Source organism: Tachypleus tridentatus, chromosome 7 (assembly GCF_004210375.1).
Source record: "Tachypleus tridentatus isolate NWPU-2018 chromosome 7, ASM421037v1, whole genome shotgun sequence".
NCBI classification, from domain to species: Eukaryota; Metazoa; Arthropoda; class Merostomata; order Xiphosura; family Limulidae; genus Tachypleus; species Tachypleus tridentatus.
The window spans coordinates 62,958,742-62,985,164 of NC_134831.1; the positions used below are offsets into that span (position 1 = coordinate 62,958,742).

At 31.9% G+C, this 26,423-nt stretch overlaps 1 protein-coding gene across 7 annotated transcripts in view; it reads right to left on the reverse strand.

Annotated features, from left to right (window-relative positions):
• Window positions 1–26,423, reverse strand: part of LOC143255818 (bone morphogenetic protein receptor type-1B-like) — a 69,419-nt gene that overhangs the window by 16,268 nt on the left and 26,728 nt on the right. For 4 of the 7 annotated variants that reach the window (XM_076512093.1, XM_076512095.1, XM_076512098.1 and 1 more), the window contains 7 exons: window positions 12,398–12,582; window positions 7,668–7,788; window positions 7,294–7,399; window positions 5,406–5,544; window positions 2,179–2,371; window positions 812–1,003; window positions 454–559 (listed from right to left, as the gene is read on the reverse strand). In XM_076512093.1, the coding sequence (XP_076368208.1) occupies window positions 454–559; window positions 812–1,003; window positions 2,179–2,371; window positions 5,406–5,544; window positions 7,294–7,399; window positions 7,668–7,788; window positions 12,398–12,582 (1,042 nt within the window). Of the gene's footprint in view, window positions 1–453; window positions 560–811; window positions 1,004–2,178; window positions 2,372–5,405; window positions 5,545–7,293; window positions 7,400–7,667; window positions 7,789–12,397; window positions 12,583–14,045; window positions 14,214–22,570; window positions 22,775–24,776; window positions 24,933–26,423 lie in introns of those variants that run through there. The other 3 variants (XM_076512096.1, XM_076512092.1, XM_076512094.1) reach the window with 3 other exon arrangements.

A 26,423-nucleotide genomic window follows, 5' to 3' on the forward strand; every position in this document is an offset into this window, starting at 1 on the left:
CTATGACTGAACAGCATAACTTAGTTCAAACACCAAGTTCAAAATGCTGATTGTTTAGAATTACTTCATAACCTTTCTTTTTATAAATAGGTTTGATAATATTTATAATACATTCACCTCTATTGAAAAAAAAAATTATTGCAAGATAGTTGGCAAAGAGCAGGTTATTTCAGAAGCTTCTGGTTATTTGAGTGTTTGACATTTGCTAAGAACAGATCTGCCAAAATTACTGGATGAGTTTCAGATAATGCATATTTATGTGGAATACCTTCAAAAACTTAAAAACTTGATATACACTATTAAAACATATACATTTTCTTTCATATATTTTCTTTTATTTGAAATAGAGTAGCTGGTTAAATCACAAAGTTTGTTTTCTCAGATGTTCATGCAAAGCTGTACAAAAACTATATGTATGTACAGTAACTTTAACTTGATTATTAGGCACTTTACCTGTTATATCTCACTGCTAAACCAAAGTCTGCTATAGCACAAGTTCCATCTTTCTTTACCAAGATGTTTTTACTCTTGATGTCTCGATGGGCAATAGCTGGTTTACCTATGTAAAAGCAAATTGAGTTGAAAAGGAAAAGTAATTATAAGTAGTTTAGTTTTTAATTCAACATCAGAAAATATACAGCATGCATAGATGCACAAACAAATCACAAATGAACAGTCTAATAAACCATAAAAATAGGCAGTAACAACAACTCTATTCCAATGGTTGAGGGCCTACATTTTTCTTTAACTCTTGTCTAAAGCATGCCGTTATTTATGAAATGCACAGCCCTAAAGACAACTTAATTTTTACCTTGCTTTCCAAACACCTCATTATGAAGGTGTGAAAGGCCACAGGATATTGAATAAGTCATTCTAAGTAGATCAGGAACTTCTAGTGTGTGTAGTTTCAGGTAATCGTGTAATGAACCACGTTCATGATAATCAGTGATTAGGAGTAACTGAGTCCATGAACCTGTACCACGTATGTCAGCAGCAACAAAACCTGTAAGGTAAAATGGTCCATACCAAAACATTATTTATTTGAAGCATATATAATCATTTAGTAACTATTATTATGAAATTAAAATTTTTGCATAAAAAAATTACATTCATTTATAATTTATCTTTCAAAATGTTACATTGTGTGCAAGACATATCAACACTTCATACATGTGTTTTGTTATTTTGTTTGTCTAACACTGTAGCTATCATGTAACCATGAAACTATACATAAAATAGCTCTGAATTTATTAAGTGTATCATCACAAAATGTGGCAAGCTTTTATTAAACATAGTGAATGTTTTTTACATCTGAAAAGATTTTTATTAAACTTTTTTACTGAAAAATTGGTCTCTGAGCTTATGAATCCTTTTCTAGATCAGTGAGTGCAAGATGATTTTTAATGTTATAAATGAAATAACTCTTTTTATTTTACAATTTTTATATTTCATTTGCATAACTTCTCAAACTTCCTAAATGAATATCAATTTTTTTCAGCAAAACTTTATTTTCTCAACCCTAACAGTAACTGTAGCAAAATCAGCAATGTAAAATAAAAGGAAAATGTGAAGAATAAGAAATAAATTTAGATTCCCATTTTCTGTCTAGAATGGCTGTATATTGTAAGAGGATATACTTCACTACTACTCAGAGAGTCTTAGACACTTATGTTACTTACTCATCCTGAACTAATCTCCAATATCAAGTTTGTTTTATTCTTAACATTTGTTGCTTTTAATATTTGAATTTCCAGAAACCCATTAGTCTGATTAGCTGAACAAAGAAATTACTGTAACAATACTCATGCCAAACTGTCAGTTTTACCATCAGAGGGCACTAATAATACAACCCAATAACCAACATAAGTTAATAAATCTTCAATTTTAGGATGAGAGATTACTGGTTCAGTTGATGGTTTTGAAATGAGCCTTAGTAATCAGATGTACAAAATTAAAGCATGACTCTTGAATCTAATTTTGAAAACTGAAAGTAGCCTAAACCTTTGTAATGAAAGGATGGTATGCAAAATATTGTTAAATAGCTGACACTTCATTAGAAATTTTCAATTAACCAAAAATATTTAGTGCTTACTAAGACACTAAAAACTATATATATGAACATAAAAGTCAAATAACCAATAACTATAAAAATTAAAATTATTTTATACATAAACATACCAAGAATATTTTCGTGCCTTAACAACACAGTTTGATAGATTTCAGTCTCTCTGATCCAGCTGGCTTCTTCTGTTGTGAAGAATACTTTGACTGCTACATTCTCTTCTCTCCATTTAGCTTTCCACACCTCTCCATACCGCCCCTTTCCAATACTGTTGATCAGCTCAATCTGTTTTGCTATTGTTCGTTGAACCTATGAATGAAAAAAATGTAGGATGAAATGATAAAAAGACAACCAAGTCTTTGCCTTTGCTCTTACAAACTCAAAAAGGCAAAAATGTGTTTTCATAGGTAATTATTTTCAGTCTGGAATTGAGCCTTATATATGAAATATCTTGACATTTTGCTTTTAAAATTGAAGCTTTCTTCTTAAATGCAAATTAGAATACTGAATAAATCAAAGGATGAACTAATTATTTACAATTAAGAATGCTTTGACTTACACAAGTAATTGGATACTATTATTAAATAAATTTTTCTCACATTTTCAGGTGTGAAAATATTTGATAATAACAAAGGAGATATTATTTGAAAATTTCTCATAATGTAATTCTAAAGGGCTAAAACAATATTACATATAAAATTAATGGCCTTGTTACTGTCTTTAGTTTAAAATGAAACTGAAACAAAAAAATCTTTAGCAACAGACCTTCAAATTCACTTATTTAATTAGCACAGACTATTTAGTTAATATACAGATAAAGATTAATACAGAGTTGTTTATGTATTTACAGACCTTGGAACAGCAGCAAAAGCACACAAATCTACAGTAGCACAATCAAAACAGTACACATTTTGACCAGCAGAAGTACAAGGAACTCATGCCAAAGATAAATCACATTTAGTGTTTAATGGTGAAAATGAATAAATATGCAAAAAAACAATAAAACGTTCACAACAAAATTATTACATATATGTTCTAACTAGCTAGTGCAGTTTCATAACACTAGGGGTAAAATATTAGGAGTACATCAGTTCTCACATTAACCCATTCAGTGTTTCCAAGAAAGTCAAATCTGAGAAAGATAAGATCAAAACGTTTAAAATGGTACTGATATTACTTACAACACAGAGTACAGATTCAGTGAAAAAGTACTTCAGAAGAACATATTTTACAATTCTACAGCCAAAACTGTTTAACCATATATTATAGAAAATATTCACAAAACAGAAATTACTTGTAGCCTACCAACTCAACAAACCTGAAAAAAGTACTGAAAGAAAAACATGTAAAAACATAATGCTTAATCCACAAATACTATTAAATGTAGATTAAAAAAAAAAAAGATTGACTAATATGTAAGCCATACTATCTTTATCAATATGAATATAGTAAAGGAAAAGGAAGTGAAAACAAAAAAGATAGAGAGGCCTATTTCCTGGATGACTGGGAAACAGCAAAAAATTAGTATTACACAAGGAAAGGAAACGGAAGTACAATATGGTCAAGTATTTCTAATACAGTGTAAAGTGGTAAAGTCACGGAGACAGAAATGTGCAGAAAGCTTATTGTTAGGTAAAAGGAGGGAGGGATCATTTAATACATAAATTCATTAATAACAAACTTTGTGATAATGAAAACACCGAGATAAACCATTTGGGAGGTTATATTGGCTCTACCCTAAAACAGTATCAACAACCCGTAGCCCTCTGTCCATTTGTGGATCTCTGACAACATACATTTGGTTCTTGTACATTTTCCTCATATTTAAAAAAATACTTTATGTTGCATGTGCTTGAGTAACTGCTTATATATATATAAAAAAAAACATGACACTCTGATCATCTTCCTTTGCATTGTGCTATTAATAAGTTGTAGTAAGTATTCCACGAATAGCTTGAATCTAATGTATATTGTAGCTCTGTGAATTTCTTGATATCATGCCTAACTCCTGGAAAAAAGGTTCCTACTCTGCAAAAGATTGCCAGATGAAAGATTGCTCTAAACAAAGAATAGGAACAGTTAAATATAAAAAGTTATTCTGTGATCAGAAACTATCAGAAAAGGCAAAAAACACAAGCACTCACATGAAGTTTTTAATTCAGAATTCAAATATTAACATTACAATAAATAAACTTTCCAGCAGGGGTCCTTTTAACACATTTTATTGCAAATAGAAATGTGTTGAAGATAGATCAATTACATTAAAAAATATACAATTATTACATTTGATTCACTATTCCAGTTTTAAAAGATAAAATAAACTGAGAAAATGGCTTGCCTCCCTTTGCTTATTTTTTGGTAGCAAGTAAAATTTCAAATTTTAAGCTTGGAACTGTATAGCAATATATTCACTAATTTTACACATAATGAAAAATAAACAAAATATTTGAAAATTAAATTTTCTTACAATTTTACAAGAGCAAAAGACTGAACTATGCAAATGTTGACATATTGAAAGTTACTGGATAATGAGAATTCTGGTATAACTGTTTGTCAAAGTATTACTGACATCCTATTGTGCAAATAAAGATTTCTTACTGGTGTACAGTTGTTTTAATTTAATGACTAAAGTGAAACTTGAGTTGTACAACCTTCAGTTAACCTATATAATAAAACAACTGACTTTCCAAAGTTGTATACTAATAATAATGGTCTGATTCTCTAAACATTTTTATTACTGCATATTTTATCAAACATTTATTTAAATGTGGTTAATAATGCAAAAAGTAATTTTATCACTTATAAATCAGTTAGAAGTTATTTTTATGACATTTGTAAATAAAAATTATATCAATTTACTTTTTTAAGAATTAAAGTTGTTCAAAGTCTGAGGGACCATCAAAATATCTACATAATTTCATTATTATGTATTTTACAAGAACTTTATTTTTGAACAAAATTTTTCAGCTGTATCAAAAATGTCTATTATTGTTCGTAGACAACTATAACACAAGAGTTCAAATGATAATTTCTTACAAATGTTAATACATAAATTAAAATAATAATAAATCTCAGTTGTTAGCATGCATTAAATATTATTTACTTGGATCCTCTCCAAAAACACAGGATGAATAGGATAGTTAAAAAATTCACTGCATTATGTATATATACAATCATACATTGATACTTTAATACTGTCCTATTTGCAAATTACTAATATGCAATCTTTCATTGATAAGTCACATCCTCTCTTTAAAACCTGGGGATAATAAATTGTTTAATATTTTATTTGATCAGTCAAGATTTTCATCATCATTATTATTATAATGCACTTCTAACTTACTAATAAAGGAAGGCCAGATCCACTTCCAGAACTTAAGGATTTATCTATCAAGTCTTTAATAGTCTCTCCTGTGGTTATAAAAGAGTTGCACTGTTCTGAAGCAATGTAAGTCTGTCGTCTTTCTTCTCGTTTTTTACACCTAGTATCAGATAATTTTTTTTAGTAATAACACACTGAAATTTTACTTTTCACTTTAATACAGAAGTTATCATTACATACAAAATTCATCCTTTTAAGTTTGGTTCAACTACAAAAAATATATAATGCTTCAATCCATTTTCAATCTTAATTTGAAAAACTGAATACTGAACAGATAAAACTGGTTTGGTGACTATTTAATCAACAGCATTGAATTAATTAGATGTAAAATAAAAATTATCTGCAAGAATATATAGGAAAGTTTTTAAAAACTATGTTCTGAAGCACTGTTTTTTTTTCTGTAAAAAACAGTCTTTTGCCTTAGGCATTTTCTGCTATCACTATAAAATTACAGCCTTGTAAATGCATCCTGTAGTTTCAACTTAACTAAATTTTTCTGTGGCTTTATTTATACAACAGCATACATGATTTTCTTGCCTATACACATGATCTCTGAAATATAATGAAACTGTTCAACAGTATGAAAGAAATAAAGTAAACAAGTTTTTCTTTTTTAACATTATTGATCAGAAAGATTTGTTTCATATCTTCAATTACTTGCAACTTGTTGGATATTCATAAATCACTTATTTTATAGTTTTATTTTTTTTCAGGTGAAAGCAGTATTTCACCCTGCAAATCACACAAAACAAGGCATGATCTACAAATGCTTACAGATGATTTGTTTGGTTTGTTTTGAATTTTGCACAAAGCTACTCGAGGGCCATCTGTACTAGCTGTTCCTAATTTTGCAGTGTAAGACTAGAGGGAAGATAGCTAGTAATCACCACCCACTGCCAACTCTTGGGTTACTCTTTCACCAACAAATAATGGGATTGACCATCACCTTATAATGCCCTCACGGCTAAAAGGGTGAGCATGTTTGATGTGACAGGGATTTGAACCCGCGACCCTCGGATTACGAGTCAAGTGCCTTAACCACCTGGCCATGCCACAGCTACTTACAGATAAACAAAGACTTCATTTTTGAAAATAACAACAGTTACCTTTGTTAGACTTAGGTTATATTTTGTCAATGATATTTTTGGTTGAGATAAGTTTGTGGCTACTGATTATACTTTTTTCCCTTCAAATATTATAATACTTCTTGTATGCATTCTTTCAGCAACAGTTATTTTAAATACTTTTACAAAAAAACAACAACAACAACAGAAAAACACTCGAGTCACACTGATGTCAAGTACCACTTTGTAATCTTACACAATTAGTTCCCTGTAGGTAGTAGACTTACATACCCTTACCTGCTGTTTTGTTAAAGCTGAAGGTCTTTGTACTTTTTAAACAATTACAAAACTTATACGTAGTTAAAATCCTTATAGAATGTACAGTACATGTACACGTGTTACTTTTATTTGAGTATTCATATCTTTAATTTGTTTGCATCACAATAACTATCAAACAAAAAATCTTTTGTTGTCTTAAACATTAACAAAAATGGCTGTAGATATTCAGTTATGCTTTTACAAATTCACATTTTTAGTTGGAAACTTGTTCAACCTGACAACATGTGGCATGCTTAAATTTATATGAACTAAAATATAAAGAAAAGCCTCAAGAGATCAAAAGTTATTCACATTTCCTACATTAATGGTAACAAAACAAAGAATTACATATATAATGTAGGCAAAATTTTTTTTCTCAGCACTTTGGTTTTTCTCTTAAACTGTAATTATTCCTTCTCATACATACGTATGCAAAACTTAAGCAATGTCAAAAGTAAAAGTCTTACCTTACGTAGGCAATTAATACAAATACAATAAGGAAGATAAAGCAGGCAGTCACTGATATTAGAAGTGCAATTTGGTGTACACTGTCATCAAAGCTTGAGAATTCTCCTGAAAATCAAACGTGTAAGAAATTAATTAACACTTCACTTTCAACTAAAACATTCCATTTTAATAAATGTTTTTTGAGCAGCAAAAAAAAATTAAACTCCACTGATGAAATAATCCATAATTTCTTTTAAATAAAAATGTTGAAAATGATAAATAAAAATTCAGTTTTTACCACATTCTTCCTCACAAAACTTTAAGTTTCTTTAAGGTCAAAATGTTTCTGTTTATTAAAATTGTTTTTTGCTTCATGCACTGAATCACATCTCACCTGGACCTGGAGTGGTCGGTATTACTGTATACACAGGACTTAAAGCTTCATTACACATATCTTTATCATCACAGCATGCTATAGACTTTGGTATGCGATGAGGAACAAGATTTCCTTTGCACTGAAATAATTTCACATAAGCTTTAGCCCTAACCATGAAGTTAAAAATAATTGTGGTTAATTCAATATATGATAATACATAGAACAAAAATATTGTATTAAATGTTTTTTTTCTGGGTAACATTAAAAAGAACAAAATACAATCCAACAGTTCTATATTAGGAAAAAATAAATAAAAATATTTATGGCACATAATTGGTGTTTATCTGCATATCAAGTAATCTGAAACACAAGTTCCTTTCTTTGTCTAGCAAATGAATACTTTATATGCACTGATGACATCCTGTTTTCCAAAAACAGCCCAATGTGACCCATCCCTGAAAATGTTAGTAAAAATGAAGGACAAAATTTGTATCAACTTATTACATATACAGTTGTTGCCAGGAAAACTATTACTGGTAGAAAATCTTAATCCAAGAAAATGTTATGATATTTGCTTATAGGTATCAAGCTAATGAAAACACCTTATCACATACAGTACACAAACCATTCATCCAAATATAATAGAACATTTGTTACTGATAATTTATCACTAAAGGGGATATTTGAGATTAGTGTAATACCAACGTTTGTTCATAAAATCAGTATTATTACAAGTTGGGAAAGTAAATGGACCAAATTATGGAAATAAATATAAAACAAGAGGACCAAAAACAAAAGTTGTTGAAAGAACAGTAACCAAAATAAATTAATCTGCAGCCTTGATTTGTTTTTGTGTTAAAGGCCAATTACGTTATGCATGAACAATATATATCTAAGATAAATGTTAAATTTTATATTAACATGTAAAGACAAAAGGATATATGTACACTAACACATTATGCATTGATAAACTACATTATTACTTGAAATAAAATTGACTTCCAAAGAGTAACAAAGTGTTCAATAGAAGAGTAAACATTGTGAGGAACATCTGACTAAAGCTGTGGCATTGTGTATAACCACTTTTTAAAAGCATAACTTCTTTTGGAAAACTGTTGAGCAACATTGCAGTTTAGCTTGTACTTAAAATACTAGATTTTTTTTTCCAAAAATTGAATTATTATTACCAACAGAAATGACCTACTTACAAAATAATACCCAAGTTAATGGTATATTCAGTTAGATTACTTAAAATTAATTTTATTATTACAATTTAACAGCTCAGTCTATAAGCTGATTGAAATCAGTTCAGCTGCACTCTCATAAATATGCTGACATCATTATGTGATAAACATAACTACTGCTTTTGCATTTGAAGAATAAAATCTCAAGTATAAACACATCTTTAAAGTCATGTGTAAGCAAAAAAAGGTACATATATTTTTTTACAAAGTCAATTTCAATTTAGTTTCAAGTATGCAACTTTGGTGACTCATAGGATCAAAAACATTACAGCATGCAAAAAAAGAAAATACACTTAAATATGTATTTATTATGTTTATGATTTAGTTAACATAAACATAATACATATGTATTTACATCTAGAGCATGTTAATGTTCACAGGGTTCTGTACATAATTTATGAAGTACTTAGTTATAAAAATCATAAGTACAAAGAGCATTTTAAGCATGTACATAACAACATTGAACATGTACTTAGAAAATTTCACATTAAAGGCTAAAGTAATAAACACAATGACATTTTTTATAACAGGCAGAATTCACCAAGTTGTTACAAGCACAGATACAATCTAAATGTAACAATTAGAAATCACACATTGTGTTCCTTTTCCAGTATTATGACCTGTAATGTGGTGCTACTTATACAAATGCCAAAATGCTCCACAGGTTTGCTATTAGAACTTATTTCCCATTCTGATTCTGTTACAGGGTATAAACTTAGCAATTAAAAATAAAATCACAAAGGTGAATCTTACAGTATTATTGTAACATTCCTATTATGTTATTTCATATAGAGTTGCAGGTTATGAAGTGTGTTTAGCTACTAGAAGAAATTACCTAGCGTATAGTGAGAGCAGTCACAAAATCTACACATAATGTAACAGATAAAAGTTTTTACTAAGTTACCTTACACAGATAGCACAAGGATTACTTAAAGAGATAAAATGCTGTTGTTGCATTGTTTTATGAAGGAGGCACCGTGCTACTGAGTTGTCTTGTGTGAAAATAAAATGGTCTTAATAAAGACACTTCCTTGTGTAGTGTAAAATATGAGGTTATACAATTATTATTATTATGGGAAACAAAAGATTTTTAAATACTAAATAATTGAATGAAAGTATCATACAGTTTACAGTATCAATTGACCAATACGAGTTCCTAAACAAAAGAAAACAGACATGTATTTCAAAATTTGGCTGGAAGCTTGTTTACCTTTGTAAATTTTGCATCAATATTACCATGCTAACAATACCAGATCCATTGCAATAACTTTCTTTTGGTAGGGGGAAGGCTTATTCTGTGAAAATAACCTTCATTTTATAGGTGAAGGTTATTAGGTCGGTCTGGGAGTAGTTTTTGAACCCATTGCCATCCAGCGTGACCTGTTAGGCAAATATTTTCACCTCCATGGAGATTACTGAAAAGTTTCTTCTTTAAAATGTTTTCTTTTAGACATACACCACCTAACAAACCTCAATACTTCATCTTTTCTTGGAAAGAGCTATGACTTATTTCTCCAAACATAAGTCTACTTGGCAGCAATGTATCACTAAATTGTTGGAAATAGAGCATGAACCAAATAACAAGGTGTTAAACTCCCTTTTATTAACATATTACTTTGTTATACATTTCATTACCTACTTGTGTTCATGCAAATAAAAGTGAAACTCAGACACACACAACTTAGATCCATAGCTAAATTATGGCTTTGAATTTGTTTACGATCATAAGTACCATACTGAATGCTCAAAACTTTTCAAGTACCAGTTACTGCTGTGTGTGTGTGTTTGTGTAAAACTAACAGTAACTTTACAATACATTATGAATGTGTTCAATTAACTAGGCTATAACAGTAGTAATTTATGTTATTTTAGAATTTACAAAAAAAACTAACAATACAACAGAATCTGAACATCTTTTGTTAAAATGACATAAAATATTGAGCCAAAAAATCAAAGACACTTGCATATATAAAAATCTAAAACCCACATACAAGTAACTGAACTGGAACAGTAGGGGAGTTCCTAGGAAAATAGAATGATGATGCATTGTCACTCAGATACACCCTCTGTGTGTATAATGAGATAAGTCTGACATTATTAATTTGTCATATATTTATTGATCTTGCTTCATTATACTGATAATGCCAAGTTTTTGCTGGTCATTTTTGGAGCAAGAATACCAATATCAAAGGCCAAATATTTGACTGTTATCCCCAATGGTCTTTATTTTACAACCTCTCTCACTGTGTTTCTCAATTCCTCGTTTTACATCCAATATCCATCTTGCTACAAATGACTTTTGATAGTTGATGGTTCAGATCTGAGATCTGGGTCGATATTTTCCACTATTTACATTTTACCTAACGTGATTTTTATTATGATGTACCTTATTACTGCATAGGATTTCTTTACACATAATTTCCTCTTACATTTGATTTACCTATCCCACAAACATTCTTCCAACTCTCTATGTATATATGTGAGCAGTAACACAAAACATAACAGTAGGAAAAAAACACTTTACTGTTATTGGACATACACATTCAGCTTTCTTAATATAAAAATGATTTGGTGCTATTTGCATAAGACAATATTTTTGCTCAATACTTTTAAAATCCTTTGATATGGATGTCGATATGCCAATTTACATATAGTATAGAAATCGCTTACTAAGTTCATACTGTGTTCTATTCGACTATTAGTATCTTATTGAGTAAAAGAATCAGAAAATGTGAAAATAAAGTGTATCAATAATGATTAATACTATCTCTTGGTACACCTACATTTGTATTTTCAAAGACAAACAGCTATATTCATGTTTACACAATCTATTATAATAACACAGTTTTTGTGTATCTTGAAAATATACACACATCATCATAAAAAATGCACAAGAGTGCACGTCATTGCAACAGATATAAACAAAAAGCAGGTGTAAATATACTTTAATAGACATTAACACTTAAGGTTTTAGAAAAATCTAATGTTAGGTTATAGAATGACATAAGTCTATTTATTGATATATTAAGTATGGTAAAGTTTAGCCCTAACTAAATTAAAGCATAAAACAAACAAGCTGCAATATTAATTTATCTCTACTGAATATAGGCCACACTTAATAAAAGGCCTAACATTAAGCTTAAGACAAATGAACTTTTAAGATTTTGGTGACTGCAATTAGAATTATTTTCTGTTATTCTAGATATTCTGTATTTAAAGATGAACTGTTGCAAAAATATATCAATCAATGCCACTGTTTCATAGACCTTTGCAAGTACCACAAATAAGAGAAACTTTAAATTCATGCTTAATATACAAAATACTTTGGATTATTGATTCACAGAATAAAAGTGTACACAACTCAATGAATGTTATTTATAGAAGTATTAATTTTTAACTATACAGCACATCAAATTAACCTTAAACTTTCATTGTTGCTCTTGAGATACTTTCAGCATTTTGATAGAATAACCAGTTCTTTAGGGTTATCAAATATCTACTTACCTGCAAAATGCCACTTTCATTTGGAGGCAAGCAGCCATATGTGCGTTCTGCTTCTAACTGCCCAGTAGCCATATTAACAACTTCTTCTACAGCACTAAAACATCGACCACCTTTTCTCGCAGTACACGTTCCTTCTAGTTCATTATTTGGACAGTGTTGTACACAATAACATTTGAGCCCAGACACTGGAATAAAAATCAAAACATTGCAATACCAAAAACATTTTAATACTTTAGTAGCACATTTTAAATCAACTTTCAAAGCTACAAAATAACACTTTTTAATATTAAATGATGGTACTTAACTCACGCAGTCACTAGTTAATGTTTTAACTTGTTAAAAACTTGTAATAACTTTCATACACTATAGGTGTATATTAACTGTAACCAATAACTAGTGTTTCCAACAAAAACATAAATCCAGCAAACATCTAACACATACAAAAAGGAATTTTGAACAGTACAACTGTAGTAAAAAAAAAAAAAAAATCACCCAATTAAATCCCACAATTTGGCTTTTATTAAACTTGCTTAAAATTCTATAATACACAAATACACATACAAGACTCAAATCAGATAATAAATAAAAAATACAATGTTTAAAATAATAAAAACTAATAATAAGCTTGCTGACTATCAAATTATTGACTTAACCAAACTAGGTATTACTATATGATCTAGTGTTAAAATGGCATTAAGGCCAATATGAACAGAATCATCACTTATTGTTTACTTTCAAATTCCAAAGTACTTTTCTCAGATTAAAAGTTCATTGATCCAGCTTCTTTTGAGCTTTTTATTATTTTGAATAGATATGTTGAATGTTTGAATCAAAATTCTTTGTTGTTCCAACCACAACACAAAAAGATGAAAAAAAGTGTGTGTGTGTGTGTGTTTTTTATTCCAGTACCTACATTATAAACAAAGCAATTGTAAAGGAAAATCCATTACTGAAAGAAACATTCCTTCCAATATAGAAGTAGGAAAAAAATTATCAACTTGCATAACTTGAATTTATAATTAATATGGGAAGTACAGTTGCAGCTTCTCAATACATGTTGACATACACTAATTTCTCCAGGTTTTGTAAAATTTCAATATTATATTAATTTATCCCAGTCAGTAAAAGGTGAGGCATTCATCAAGAGTTAGCTTAACTTCAACGAGTAATCCACACACAGAGGTAACCATGCATAATCAACTTTAATATTGCCAACATATGGGTTGGAACCATTAATCTTAATGTTGAAGTTGGTTAATACAAATTAAGTTGCAAATACAAAAATCTTGAAAGAAATAATTAGGTTTCCTTTTTGTTTTGGTAATTGTATTTCAGTTATAAATGTAAGTGAATTTAACTGCCTTTTACTCTACAGAAAGTAAAGTACAAACAAAATACAAAGTATTTCTCTAAAATTCATTTTATGTCATTTCAGAGAGCTTTTATACTTGTAGTTTTTGTAAAAAGTTAATCAACTTTAAGAAATATTGCCTTAAACTATAAATATTTTACAGGAAAATGACTTTTTGGAAAAATTATGAAAGATACAGTTTTTGCAAAAATATTCAATTGTGCCAGATGAACATAAAACAAATTTATGCTAAAGAAATCATTAGATAAATGTATCATAAAAGTTGTACCAACTTACTTTCTGTAGAAATTGTGTGCTTATGTGAACTGTTCCTATTAAACACACACATTCAAAGCTAATTATTACTACCAATATGCATTAGAACAGTTTGATTTCATCCTAAATTGACAGAGTAGAATCTGAGATCATCCAATCAGCTTCAAGCACCAAAAGGGCAATGACTGGAGTTGTAACTCTTAAAAAAAAAAAGTACAGGAAAAAAAACAAAACATCACAACTTTCAAACTTATAAGGAAAAAAACTGAAGCTGTAGGGAAAGCTAATGTGCCAAAGAAATAAGTCACTGATAAAGTACTAGTAGTCTACAGAAAGTAGCAGATAAATAGTATTGAAAACTTAAAGTACAATTGAGCAAATGTTTAGCTAATATTTGGTATGAGGTCTATTTGGGTGCTTTGCTGAATATTAGTAATTATTTGACAACTTTTCATGCTATCTGCTATGAGGTGCATAGCCTAAAGACCTGCTATATGTATGAGAAATTTATAAATGACATACAACAAAGTAGCACATAACAGATCAATTAACTGATAATTAATACCAAATACTGATAAGATTAATAATTATTGATGTTTTTGTAAACACAAAAAATTATTAAACTCTGTGATTAGCTTTCACATTATCCAAACATTATGCAATTCTGAAAACTTGAAAGTATATTAATATAATTTTGGGATGTTGAGTGAATACTATAGTTTCTTAAGCAACCACTTTAATATTCACCAGTTTGAGTCTATTTTAATCAGTTTCTTTTATTAAATATACATCACCATTCTTCATTTTTTAAAAGGACTTAATATTCTTTTCAAGTTTTACATTAAGTACAATTTGATTATTAATGCACATTTATCAATCAGCTGTCAAAGTTAACATTTTCAGATTCTGAAAATATATTTTCAGCAAATATTTCCACACAGAAGAGCAAGAAGTCCATGGCTTGAACAGTGTATGAAGGAATGTGTGCAAAAGCACATGACAGTTTCAGACTGGCAAGGAGATAAAACAAGAAGGAAATATTCACATTTTGGTCAGATTAATGGACATAACAGAAGGGTGAGAAGAATGCTACATGATCAGTTTGTTTGTTTGTTTTTTTGGAATTTCGCACAAAGCTACTCGAGGGCTATCTGTGCTAGCCATCCCTAATTTAGCAGTGTAAGACTAGAGGGAAGGCAGCTAGTCATCACCACCCACCACTAACTCTCGGGCTACTCTTTTACCAACGAAAAGTGGGATTGACCGTTACATTATAATGCCCCCACGGCTTGGAGGGCAAGCATGTTTGGCGCGACTCGGGCGCGAACCCATGACCCTCAGATTACGAAGCGCACGCCTTAACGCACTAGGCCTTGCCAGGCTCACATGATGAGAAAGTCTAGCCTGTCAGGCAATGTCCACACATGAAAATGGAGGGATTATACTCTTTGATGAGAAAAGATGATGTGTGAGGTTGAAGCTACAGAGAGGGATCATTGGGCCTACAAGAGGCAAAGAAGAGGATATGCATATAAAGGAGATTGAGACCAATTCTGGCTAAACCATCAACAGCCAGGTCAAAGAATGAGGAACAGTGGACCAGAAGAAAGGAAGCTTGGAGCTGGGAGGGATGGCAAGAGCATCTCTGAAAGGCATGTTCAACTAAAAGAAAGTTCAACAAAAGACTTAAGGTTCAAAGGAATACTCTATTGATAAAATACAGTCCAACCAAGAGAGGCAATCTACCATTAGGTTCATAACTATAGGCACAACAGGTGACAAGAAGAACCTGATGTGAACTAGCCCAGAAAAGTAACTACAATGCCTAAAAGTGCCCACCAGTAATCACAAGAAATGGAAACACACCCAATGATCAGTGAGAAGTTTCAGTATGTTGATGGGAAGTGAATATTTGACCAAGTGCCAAAAATCATGCTGTTATTCAGAGAAGTGTACCAAGCTGAGAGGGAAGCATCAATGAAGAGAAGATCTGGTCTAGTAGATGATGCAATAATGCTAGAGGTATTACTGGTACAGTTCAGCCACCAAAATTATTCTTTAATACAGGAAAGATTCACAACTGAGAGCAATGGATTCCAATTGGAGGCACATGCATGAGTTCACGAAATGAGCAGAGTTCCAGATAAACCAGAGTCTCACATAACAAACATCTCTCATACAGGATGACAAGGAAAAGCATGAATTTTTAATAACCAAACACTCCATAAGCCCCAGGGAGAGAGAGGCTAATCTTGGCTGAAATAAAAGTTGAAGACACCCAAATGTACTATATGTTGAGTAGGCACAAAAAGAACTTGGAAATCTTGGCAAGCCACCCCAACTGATCAGCTTCCTGTGGTGGATAAGAGATGTAAGAAACATTTAATTCCTATAAATGAGCTAAGAGAAACCAATTGTCCATGCAGACATGGAATGTCAGTCCCATGCCATGATAGTGATGAGCAAAGGTCCCCATTACTCAAATGAGGTCAACTATTACATAAAAGGAAAGAGAAATAGATGAATTATAGAAAATGTTTATTTAATTAAGAGAATGAGGCAACCAAAATGTGCAGAAAGGCATCTGGCATGTTGACCTTGGTTATTCATATCCACAGTGAAAACAACAACAACAGAAAAAAGTTCTCCATCCAAAATTGTGGAATGACCAAAAATCAGCTGAAGGACTACGGGTCAATAACCAGAAGCTAGTCGCTGGTCTTCTTTGGGACCATACAGAGATGAAAGTAAAACCCTGGAGAAGGGTCATATACCTTTTTAATGATGTATTTAATCAAAAGATCTGTAGATGAGAAAAACTGAGCACTTGAAAGCAGAACAGAAGACAAGAGGTCTCTTCCTCAAACAGATGATGGAGATTTCAAAGACTGAAATCTAGAAAGGAAAGGAAGAATGGCTATAAGTTAGGACATAAGAATCAAGAATGCAAGGAGGACAAGGCATATTGGTTTCAATGTGAAGTTATTCAAGGGAAATATGTGCATGAACTCAAGTGTCTGGTGAGGGAGGAAACATTAAGCAAAGAAAATGAAAAACCATAAGATACAGGTAAAAAACAACAACAACAAAAAATGAATATACCTGAAAAATCAATCTCGAAATAGTGTGGACATTTGATAATTTTTCTTTACCAACAGGGAGATGCCAAAAACAAATCCAGGTAGAAAGAACAGATGATCAAATTCATCTTCCTCTCTTGTTCAACTTCAAACTAAGGGGAGGGATATCACATGAATGCCCATGCATGATAGATTCCACAAATATGCTGAAGAATGAGCTTCTCAAAATCACAATAAAACAGTTTGTGTGCGTAACATCATCCACATAAGATAAAACCTGAAATTACCATCACTTGAGAATTTTGGATAAAAATTTACATTTTTGACATAAAAGCTTGAAAAAACAAAAAAAATCAAAGTTTTGCTAATAAAAGCAAGTCTCTCCAAAACTTGAAAATACCTGTTCAATGTGCTCTGAGGAAAAGAATAAATTTATCAAGTGCAAATGCACAGGGAAGAGTTACTGCACAAGGAAAGTTTCACTGTCCTATTTGTAGAGGGCTATCATTGCATAATTTTATCATGTATCAGAGCAATTCATGTCAACACACAAGATAAGATACAAGTCAGTTCAAGACCAGTGACATGCAAATCTAATATTCAGGATGCATGAAGAAATAGCATTAATGTATTTGGAGATGAGTTATCAACCCAAAGAATTTACTTAGATCTATACATTTTTTTTTTTTTACACTCCTATTAGTTTATCATATTAAGCTTATTACTTATCACTTATTAAAGACATTGAATGTTTATTTTCTGATTAGGATTTCTCATTGAGATATGCTTGTTCAGTAATTTGAATATTTAAGGTTTAAAGTAGTAATATATGTATTCATACAAGATCAATATTATAATTCTGTAAAGGGAAAAAAAGACTGTCAGGTATTTACACTAGACAGTCAACTGAATATTTATTAAGAGTTATTATACAACCCTTTGTTAAAGTACTGTTAATGTATCTTACTCATCATGTAGTTTGTTTTACTCTTCTTTGATAAAAATTTTATACTTAAGGCATCCTTTTAGGTGGTTCTTCAAAAATGAATGGTAGAAAAGTCATGCTCCTAACCCTTAAATTTTTTTTGTATGTATGGAAAAACCCTTATGGTGAGCTTTTAAGTCATTTGGACTAAATTTAGGGTTACACAGTGTTTGTAATTTCACATGTGATTCACATAAATGTTTGAAGTTGATCAATCTCCACTGCTACACTTGTGATTTTGACCATTCCAGTTGCCCTTTCTATGTACTGCACATTTTGAAGTTGTTTTTAACTCTGTACAGTACAGCTGTAACCCGGTGCATGCAGACCAGTGGGACAAATATATTCATTTTATTAATATTATCATTTATTTATTCTTTACTGTAATTTTTTCATGAAATTCTAATCAATTTCATGTATTTTTTTCAGAATAATTGATACTTATTAATTGGTCAAGACAACTCATTCTAAGGATTACCTTTGCAAACCAGATGATGAGATTGAAGGAAAACTTCCATTTAAATGACAAGTTCTTTCATTCCTTCTTCACTTTCATATTAAGGAAGGGAAGACAATTAGGAAAAGTGCCACAACAGTGATCATGCATGTAAGAGATTTCTGGGAAAAAGCAAGAATTCCAATGATCACAAAGATAATGCAGTTACTAAAGTGGAGAAGCTGTGCACAATTTACCATAGTTTGAAAAAGGAAAAAAAACAGAAGATCAGCCTAACAGATATAGAAGGAAAATGACTGAGAGAGAAATGTCCAACTTGTTTAACATAGCCACTTCTGATGCCCTCACAATAACAACAAATCAAGCATGCCATAGAGGATAATGAGACCAACTGATGCCAAGCAAACTGCAAAAGAGAACCAATCTCTGAAGAGGAAAATTATGGAAGAAGAATGAAGAAGTCAATGAGAGAAGGAAGCTGCAGAATCCTTAAAACAGTCATCTTCCAACAGCAGCACAGATGAATTTGCAAATGACGAGAAAGGCTCTATTGTTGCTGTTGTTCAAAACATCTTGGAGTCAAAAATAACAACATCTTGGATCACTGTCCATAGCTTTTGACAGGACAAAGCTGTCAGACGGGGCTGCTACTTATGTTCTAACAGAAACAATACACTCAACTATTCAAAATCCTGAAGAATTCAACATAAACCACTTTTCCATCTAACAGATGCATCAGAATCACCAGAAAATGCTCAAAGAAACCTTGAAGGCTGAGTTTCAAGATGATGAAAAACTCCTCAGAAACTTGACAACCAAGGAACATACTGACTGCTTACCAATTATTGTCACTGGTAATGAGGTATCCCAGCTGCTGGAAGTTACCAAGTTAGCAAATGGGACAGGATCAGAACAAGCCAAAACTGTAATAGCAGCTTTTAATGAAAGTGGTTTGAAGGAGAAGGTTATAGGATTGTCATTTGACACTACAGCTGCTAAAACTGGGTGAAAGTTAGGTGCATGGTTATCACAGAACAGGAGCTGCAGAAGGATCTTTTGTATCTGGCATACTACCATTACATCTTGGAGCTTCTTGCTGAGGGAGCTTTTATCACACTCATGAGTACTACCAAAGGACCAAATGCTTTGATTTTTAAGAGATTTTAAGATCAGTGGGAGTTTATTGACAGAAATTCATATGCAACTGCAGCTGATGACAAGGAGATAGCTGATCTCATTAACGACCCAGAGCTAGTGGCTTGGGCTGAAAAGTCACTGACAGAGCAAAAGGATCTTCGTGATGACTTACCAGGAATTCATAGGGTTCTCACTGATTTCCATGAGTATCACTCCTCCATGGGGCATTCAATGGCAAGGAATTGCCTGCACAATGCCAGGTGAATGTCCAAGGTAATATACTTACTCAAGATCTGGCTTTTTCATGATCAGTTTAAATTAACACAGGGTAAAGAATGGTCTTCAGCAGATGCATGTCTTTGCAGTTAAGATCTACCTCAAGGAATAGACTGAAGTTCCTGTCTGCATCAGAATCAAACAATTAACTGAATCTTCTGAAGGCTCTCATGCCTATGCCACTGTCAACACAGTTGTATCAAAAGCTGTTCTAGACAAGCTCTCATAACACAGCTTCTGGTACCTGTCAGAGAAGCTGGTGACACTTGATTTTTTTTATCCATCTGTGTCCTCTTTTACAAAGAAGTTATAGCAAGGGCAACAAGAGAATGTGAAGGAACAGAAGATGTTCCTAACTGACAGACAGTCAATCCAACAGCTTCAGCTCTTTGATCTTGTGACTAGAGGGTTTCTATCTTTCTTTGCAAAGCTTCATCTGTCCACTGACTTCATAGACCAGGATCCAGACACTTGGCCAGCAAGAGAGGATTATAAGGAAGCTCTCATGATTGTCAACAGCCTCACTGTCACAAATAATCATGCAGAGCATGGAGTTTCTCTTACTGAAGAGTACAATAGTCTCCTGACAAGGGATGAACAGCAAACCCAGTATATGATTCAAGTTGTGGCAGAAGATCACAGGAAGTTTTATGATTCCAGGAAATCAATGCTTATCAGGCAAAGAGTGGCTGGTAACCATAATATCCCTACCTTTGATGGCTAAGACTCCCTTTTTAGAGAGGGAAATCCCAGGGCTTATGTTTTAAGCCACCAAAAGTTCTCTTGTTTATTATTATGAAAGTAACCTGAATTGTAATATTTATCAAAACTTGAGTCACTATGCAGCCCCTAAATTTTGTGTATTAAAAAAATATTTCACATACAGAAGGTTGTACCACAATACCAGAAATATTAAATATTAGGAGTAAAACAATTCAAAAAACTTTTTTTCCTGATGTAGTTAAGAACAAACTTGGTCAGATGATCAATACTCAAACAAAACACTACTTGTTAAATCTCTTCTTCTGACTACTTCTAATATTCCCAAATAAGAAGAAAAGTTAGGCAGAAGTTGGTACAGCAAAATGAATGTGCTTTATCAACACATAATGAAAAAGATTTACTACCTGTGTTATGCACACAACTCTAGGGATTAAAGATGAGCTCACAGTGGGACAAAAGGCAAAAACAAACTGAGGAAATGCTACTTACATGTTTATAAGGAAGCATACAAATTGTTTATAAATAGTTTAAAATTTATTAGTTTCATGAAAAAACAATGAGCTAGCCCAATGCTGTGTTTGAACAGAGTTCTTTAGAACTTACAAATATTGAAATGCAACTGATAAACACAGATTTTCCACATTTCATGACATCATGTCAGAAATGAAGAAATTCTACAGAATGGGGTAACTGAAGTGCAAACTTAGACACATGGAGATAAATAGCACAATCCTAAATACAATACCGTACACTAAACTTCATGGTGTATTAAACTGATTACAAGAGATATCTAGATAACTTTAATCCAGGGACAGGATTTCCTTTGCTCGTATTTTAAATTCATTCATCTCCTTGACATGCAAAGCAATATATATACTGCAATTCAGTCAACCAAGCTTTGAAACATACAAAAGATTCACACACTAGTTTAGTAGAAAAGAAATTAAACTTAAGGCAACTCAAGTTTGTCAAAAAGTCTTGCTGGAAATGAAGTTTGAAGAAAAAGATAAAAGAAGGTGGGATGAGAACAGACATCAATCACTGAACAGATATTAATAACACAATGTAACAATATCCTTGACACTCTAATATTACAGATGAAATGGTAGTTTTAAACTTTGTCAGATGTCAGTAATGCTTTCAACTTTTTAATGGGATTCTCACTCTTTAGATAATGTCCTATAGACAATTTAAAGAAGTAAGCAGTTCATTTCACTCCAAAATGTGTTGAAGATATCACTGAGGAAAAGACTATTACCAAAATAGAAAGTTCAGTTTTAATTGGCTTCAATTTTGCCAACTCTTTATACTGCTTTTTCTTTAGATCTACGGAAACCTCGGAAACCTCGTACAAAATTGGTCACTTCTTATGTTAACAGCAACTTCATACAGACTGTTTCTTATGATGTCTATCACAACTGCTGCTTGTAAATGAAGGATTATCAAATTGAAGTTGATTAAAGCATATATTAGAACATCTATGTGACACAAGATACTGCAGTTTACCAATATAACCCATATATATATAAAGCAAAACATTAACTTTTTACTGAGTTATTGATAAGACTTCCTTCAATGAAAGCCATAAAAGTAAACCTTCAAATTTTCAAATATTGTCCTTAATACTAACATATATAAAAATTTCCCATTATTTGTGCCTTATATAATAAGCCAGTCAATTAGAAATAATTCTTTATACCTATTTATATAATTTTTACTAACTGTATTTTAACATGTAACATTAATTTTTGTGTAATTTCTTTCTTAATTATCACTGAAAATAATGTTAATTAAAGTTATAATCTCTGTTTTATTTCAATGATTTAATAAACAATGCATTAAAAATAGTCTACAGGAGACAAATATATTAATTAAAACTGGGATTCACTATATTTCGTCCAAAAGTCTTGACCAATGCCCAAAAAAAGTCCCATCTTCTCTAGTTTTTTCTTGATCAGATTGAAAAATTTTTCTAAACTGTCCCACAACAACCTGTTTATACCAAAACTTAAAATTAACTTCATTTAAAAAAGTCCATGACTTCTTCTATAACAAGAAAGCCAATCTCAACTAGCCTTCAGTGCCCAAAAGGCACTACATTCTGGCGCCAACTGTGACAGGAGGCCCAACACACGTGGCTCTCCCTCGCGGGTTTCTTTAATATTGTGTGGAGGGATCGTCTTCTTGTTTACACGTTCTTAGGGTAACAATTATCTTTCAAAAAAAAATTGAAAGGAAGGGGCAAAACTTTTCTGTATAATAATAATAAATAAACAAACAAGGTTGCTTCCAAACAACAACGAGGGGGTAATTTGCGTGCACTGTAATCAATTACACGCTTTCCAATTTGCAAGTCTGAAATAACACTGCACTCACAAACACTTATGCATGTACTTTGAATTTAGCATACGTGATAAACGCAATGTAACCCGAACAAATCGACTAGAGTTACGAGGTCACCACTGATATCAAATAAAGTAAAATTTAAAACATTTGCAATAACTTACATAAATTAATAATGTGTACGAAACCTTATTTAAATAAAAGATAAACGCTTTAACAAAAAAAAAAAAGTTGCAAGGACGTCCTGAAGCAAAGAACCACAAGCAAAACCTATTTTCACAACCACGAGTGCTAGGTACATTCTTAATCAAACAAACAAAAAATGGTAAATGGTGTATCATTGTTAAACTTGTTATCCACCAGTTATTTCCCAACAATAAAGGATCTGTGCTATATAGTTACATGTACAGAATAAAAATTAAACGGAAGTGAGACACTTCCATATAAAACAGCAGAGTATATAAACACGGTTATAATAGCCATCACATGAGATTCTTCCACATGAAACCTAATTTTTTTCGTTGGAGACATTTTATATGGAAGAACAAAAGTATAATATAAAAGCATAAAAAATAAAACAAGTACAAAACTAACCGATGAAATATCGACCTACACGGTTAGAAGACGCGTTTTTAACACTTACTTTAACCAAGTGGAAACAATTTTGTTATAGAGACCTGCTCGTATTGATCAACTATAGATAGAGAAATGTATGGGTTTTTTTTGCATCACATTAAGATCCGCCAAATGCATTTCCTCGATGATAGATACACCATTGTACACAGGTTGTGTGGAGCTCTTGTTTGTGTCGAATTTCGCGCAAAGCTACATGAGGACTATCTGCCCTAGCCATCCTTAATTTAGCAGTATAAAAATAGAGGATAGGTAGCTAGTTATCACTAACAAACACCAACTCTTGGGCTACTCTTTTACCAACGAATATTGGAATTGATCGTCACATTATAACGCCCCCATAGTTATAAGGGCGAGCATGTTTGATGTGACGAGTATTCAAACCTGCGACCCTCACATTACACTACCTGGCTATGCTGGACCGTGGAGCTCTTATTGCTCTCAATGGGTCAGCGGTAAATTTCGTAATTTACAATGCTAAGATTCGGGGTTCAGTTTCCCGTGGTATATAGAAAGCAGCTAGCTCACTGTACAAGTTTGTGCTGGAAGAAAACAAAACAGCAACAGACAAACATTTTATTTGAATGATGTCATCAGAATTTCCGCCCAGAGCTACAAAAGAAATTTCTATGCATAATGAGAATTAATTGAAATGATAAAAAAAAAAATACAGAGGGTATTTTGCGGAAAAGTGACGCGAACCGCAAGTCCACAGATTCAAAATCAAAGCAGCCTACTCAAAAGGAGACACCCGGCTATATCTGAATAAATATATTAACAGTCTTATGACGCAATAATATCATTTACTAATACTGGAATCTCGCTAACTATGATACTGTATTTTGAGGTCAAAGTGAGATTAATACATGTTAATATAAAGGTTATTTTCATGATTCGAACGGCAGCACAAAGGCATAAACAGGGTGTTCTATCATACATCCTACATTTGGTGTCTGTGGTAACTCACTAGTATGATACACGAACGGTATGAAGCTTAGAAACATTGCTTGCTTGCTTGTTTTGGAATTGTGTGCAAAGCTACACGAGGGCTATCTGCGCTAGTCGTCCCTAATTGAACAATGAGACTTCAGGGAAGGCAGACAGACTTCACCACTTACTTTCAACTTTTGCGCTACTGTTTTTACCAACGAATAGTAGGATTGACCGTAATTTATAACACTCCAACGGTTGACAGAGCGAATATGTTTGGTAGGATGAGAATTCGAACCTACGGCCCTAGATTTGCGAGTCAAACGCCCTAACCAGCTAGCCATGCCGGGCCAGAAGTAATGCACTACACACTTGAAAGACTCAATGGATTCTGAATGACATGTTTAATATCCTCTTTCCTGTGATGTAAATGAACCCATAATAGTTCACAATATTGTGAAAACTCTACGAAATTCCAGACACTTTCCAAGTTACCACATCCTTATGCTTTTCATAGTGTAGAGATATATTTCTAACCCTAAAGAAAAAGTAACAAGGGGTTAAATCACATGACAATGGAGACCAAAATAAACCACATCCAAAAATTCACAGAACTTTCCAAAACATCCAATGGCTTACGAAGAAAATCCAATACATTTGCGACTGTACTGCCACCTACAGCACTTAGTTTTCCTATTCTTTAACTCTACTGATAATAAAAATTAAAACGATAGTGAATTAAAGCCATAGATATACGACCTCGAAGGTTTTTAAACATACCGTAAAAAAGCAACTTACAATATACTGATCGGCTTTACATTATACACGCATAGCGAAATTGAGAAATCACTTTAAAAACAAAGGCAGAAAATCGACCTTACTGCTCTAGAGTCTCAACTAAACGTCCAGTTTTTACAGTAATAAAACGATAACACAATTTAACGTTTATATGCAACATAACACATTGGTTACATACATGTTATATACGCAAAGTGGCTTAGCAGCATCAAAAACCTGAATTATAAAGCTATTGCCGCTTTTTTCCCCTAATATAAAGGAAAAAGTTTTTCATAGATTCAGAGTAACTTGCATGAAAAATTATAAAAATAGGTAATTCAATTAATTCATATTATCACATTAAGTGGCGAAATAAGTTATTAGTTTAGACTTGACATATGATGTTTTTCCTATACGTTCTCATATCTCATTTTAAGTTCTCAAAACCATTATTGTTAATAATAATTAACTTTTGCTTCACGAGGATTACAAACAAATAAAGCTTTCATTTTTAGTTTGTATTTTGTTTTGTTTTCTTAAGAAACGGATCATTAGTTTATTCCAACTTTTTGAGTAATACAAGCCTGTGTGAAATAAGACACTTTTTAAATAACATGAAAAGATAGAGATGTTTTAGCCCACTGGCATTTTTTGAACTTTCACATTTTACATTCCACTAATCCGGAAAGGTCGATTTTCTTGGGAATATACTTAAGTCTTTAATCCACAAACTTTGGATTATATCAGTGAGCTAACGACTGAGCAAGCAAGCTCCAATTCTTAAACATTACTCCAAATACCACACAACTATGGACTCTAATCCTACAAAACATAGTTCGGAATCTCGATCCATGCAATATGCAAACGAGTGTACGAAGTTAATGGAACCTTAAAATAATACCAAACTCTGAACAATAATCTCAGCTCTCTTTAACTCAAGTAATTTTCATGTTTATTCTTTATATTAACTTGTTTTTCGTATTACATTCACTGTACTATTCATTTATCGTTTTACATTACAATTCACTGCATCAACTATATTTTAGAATGCTGACAAT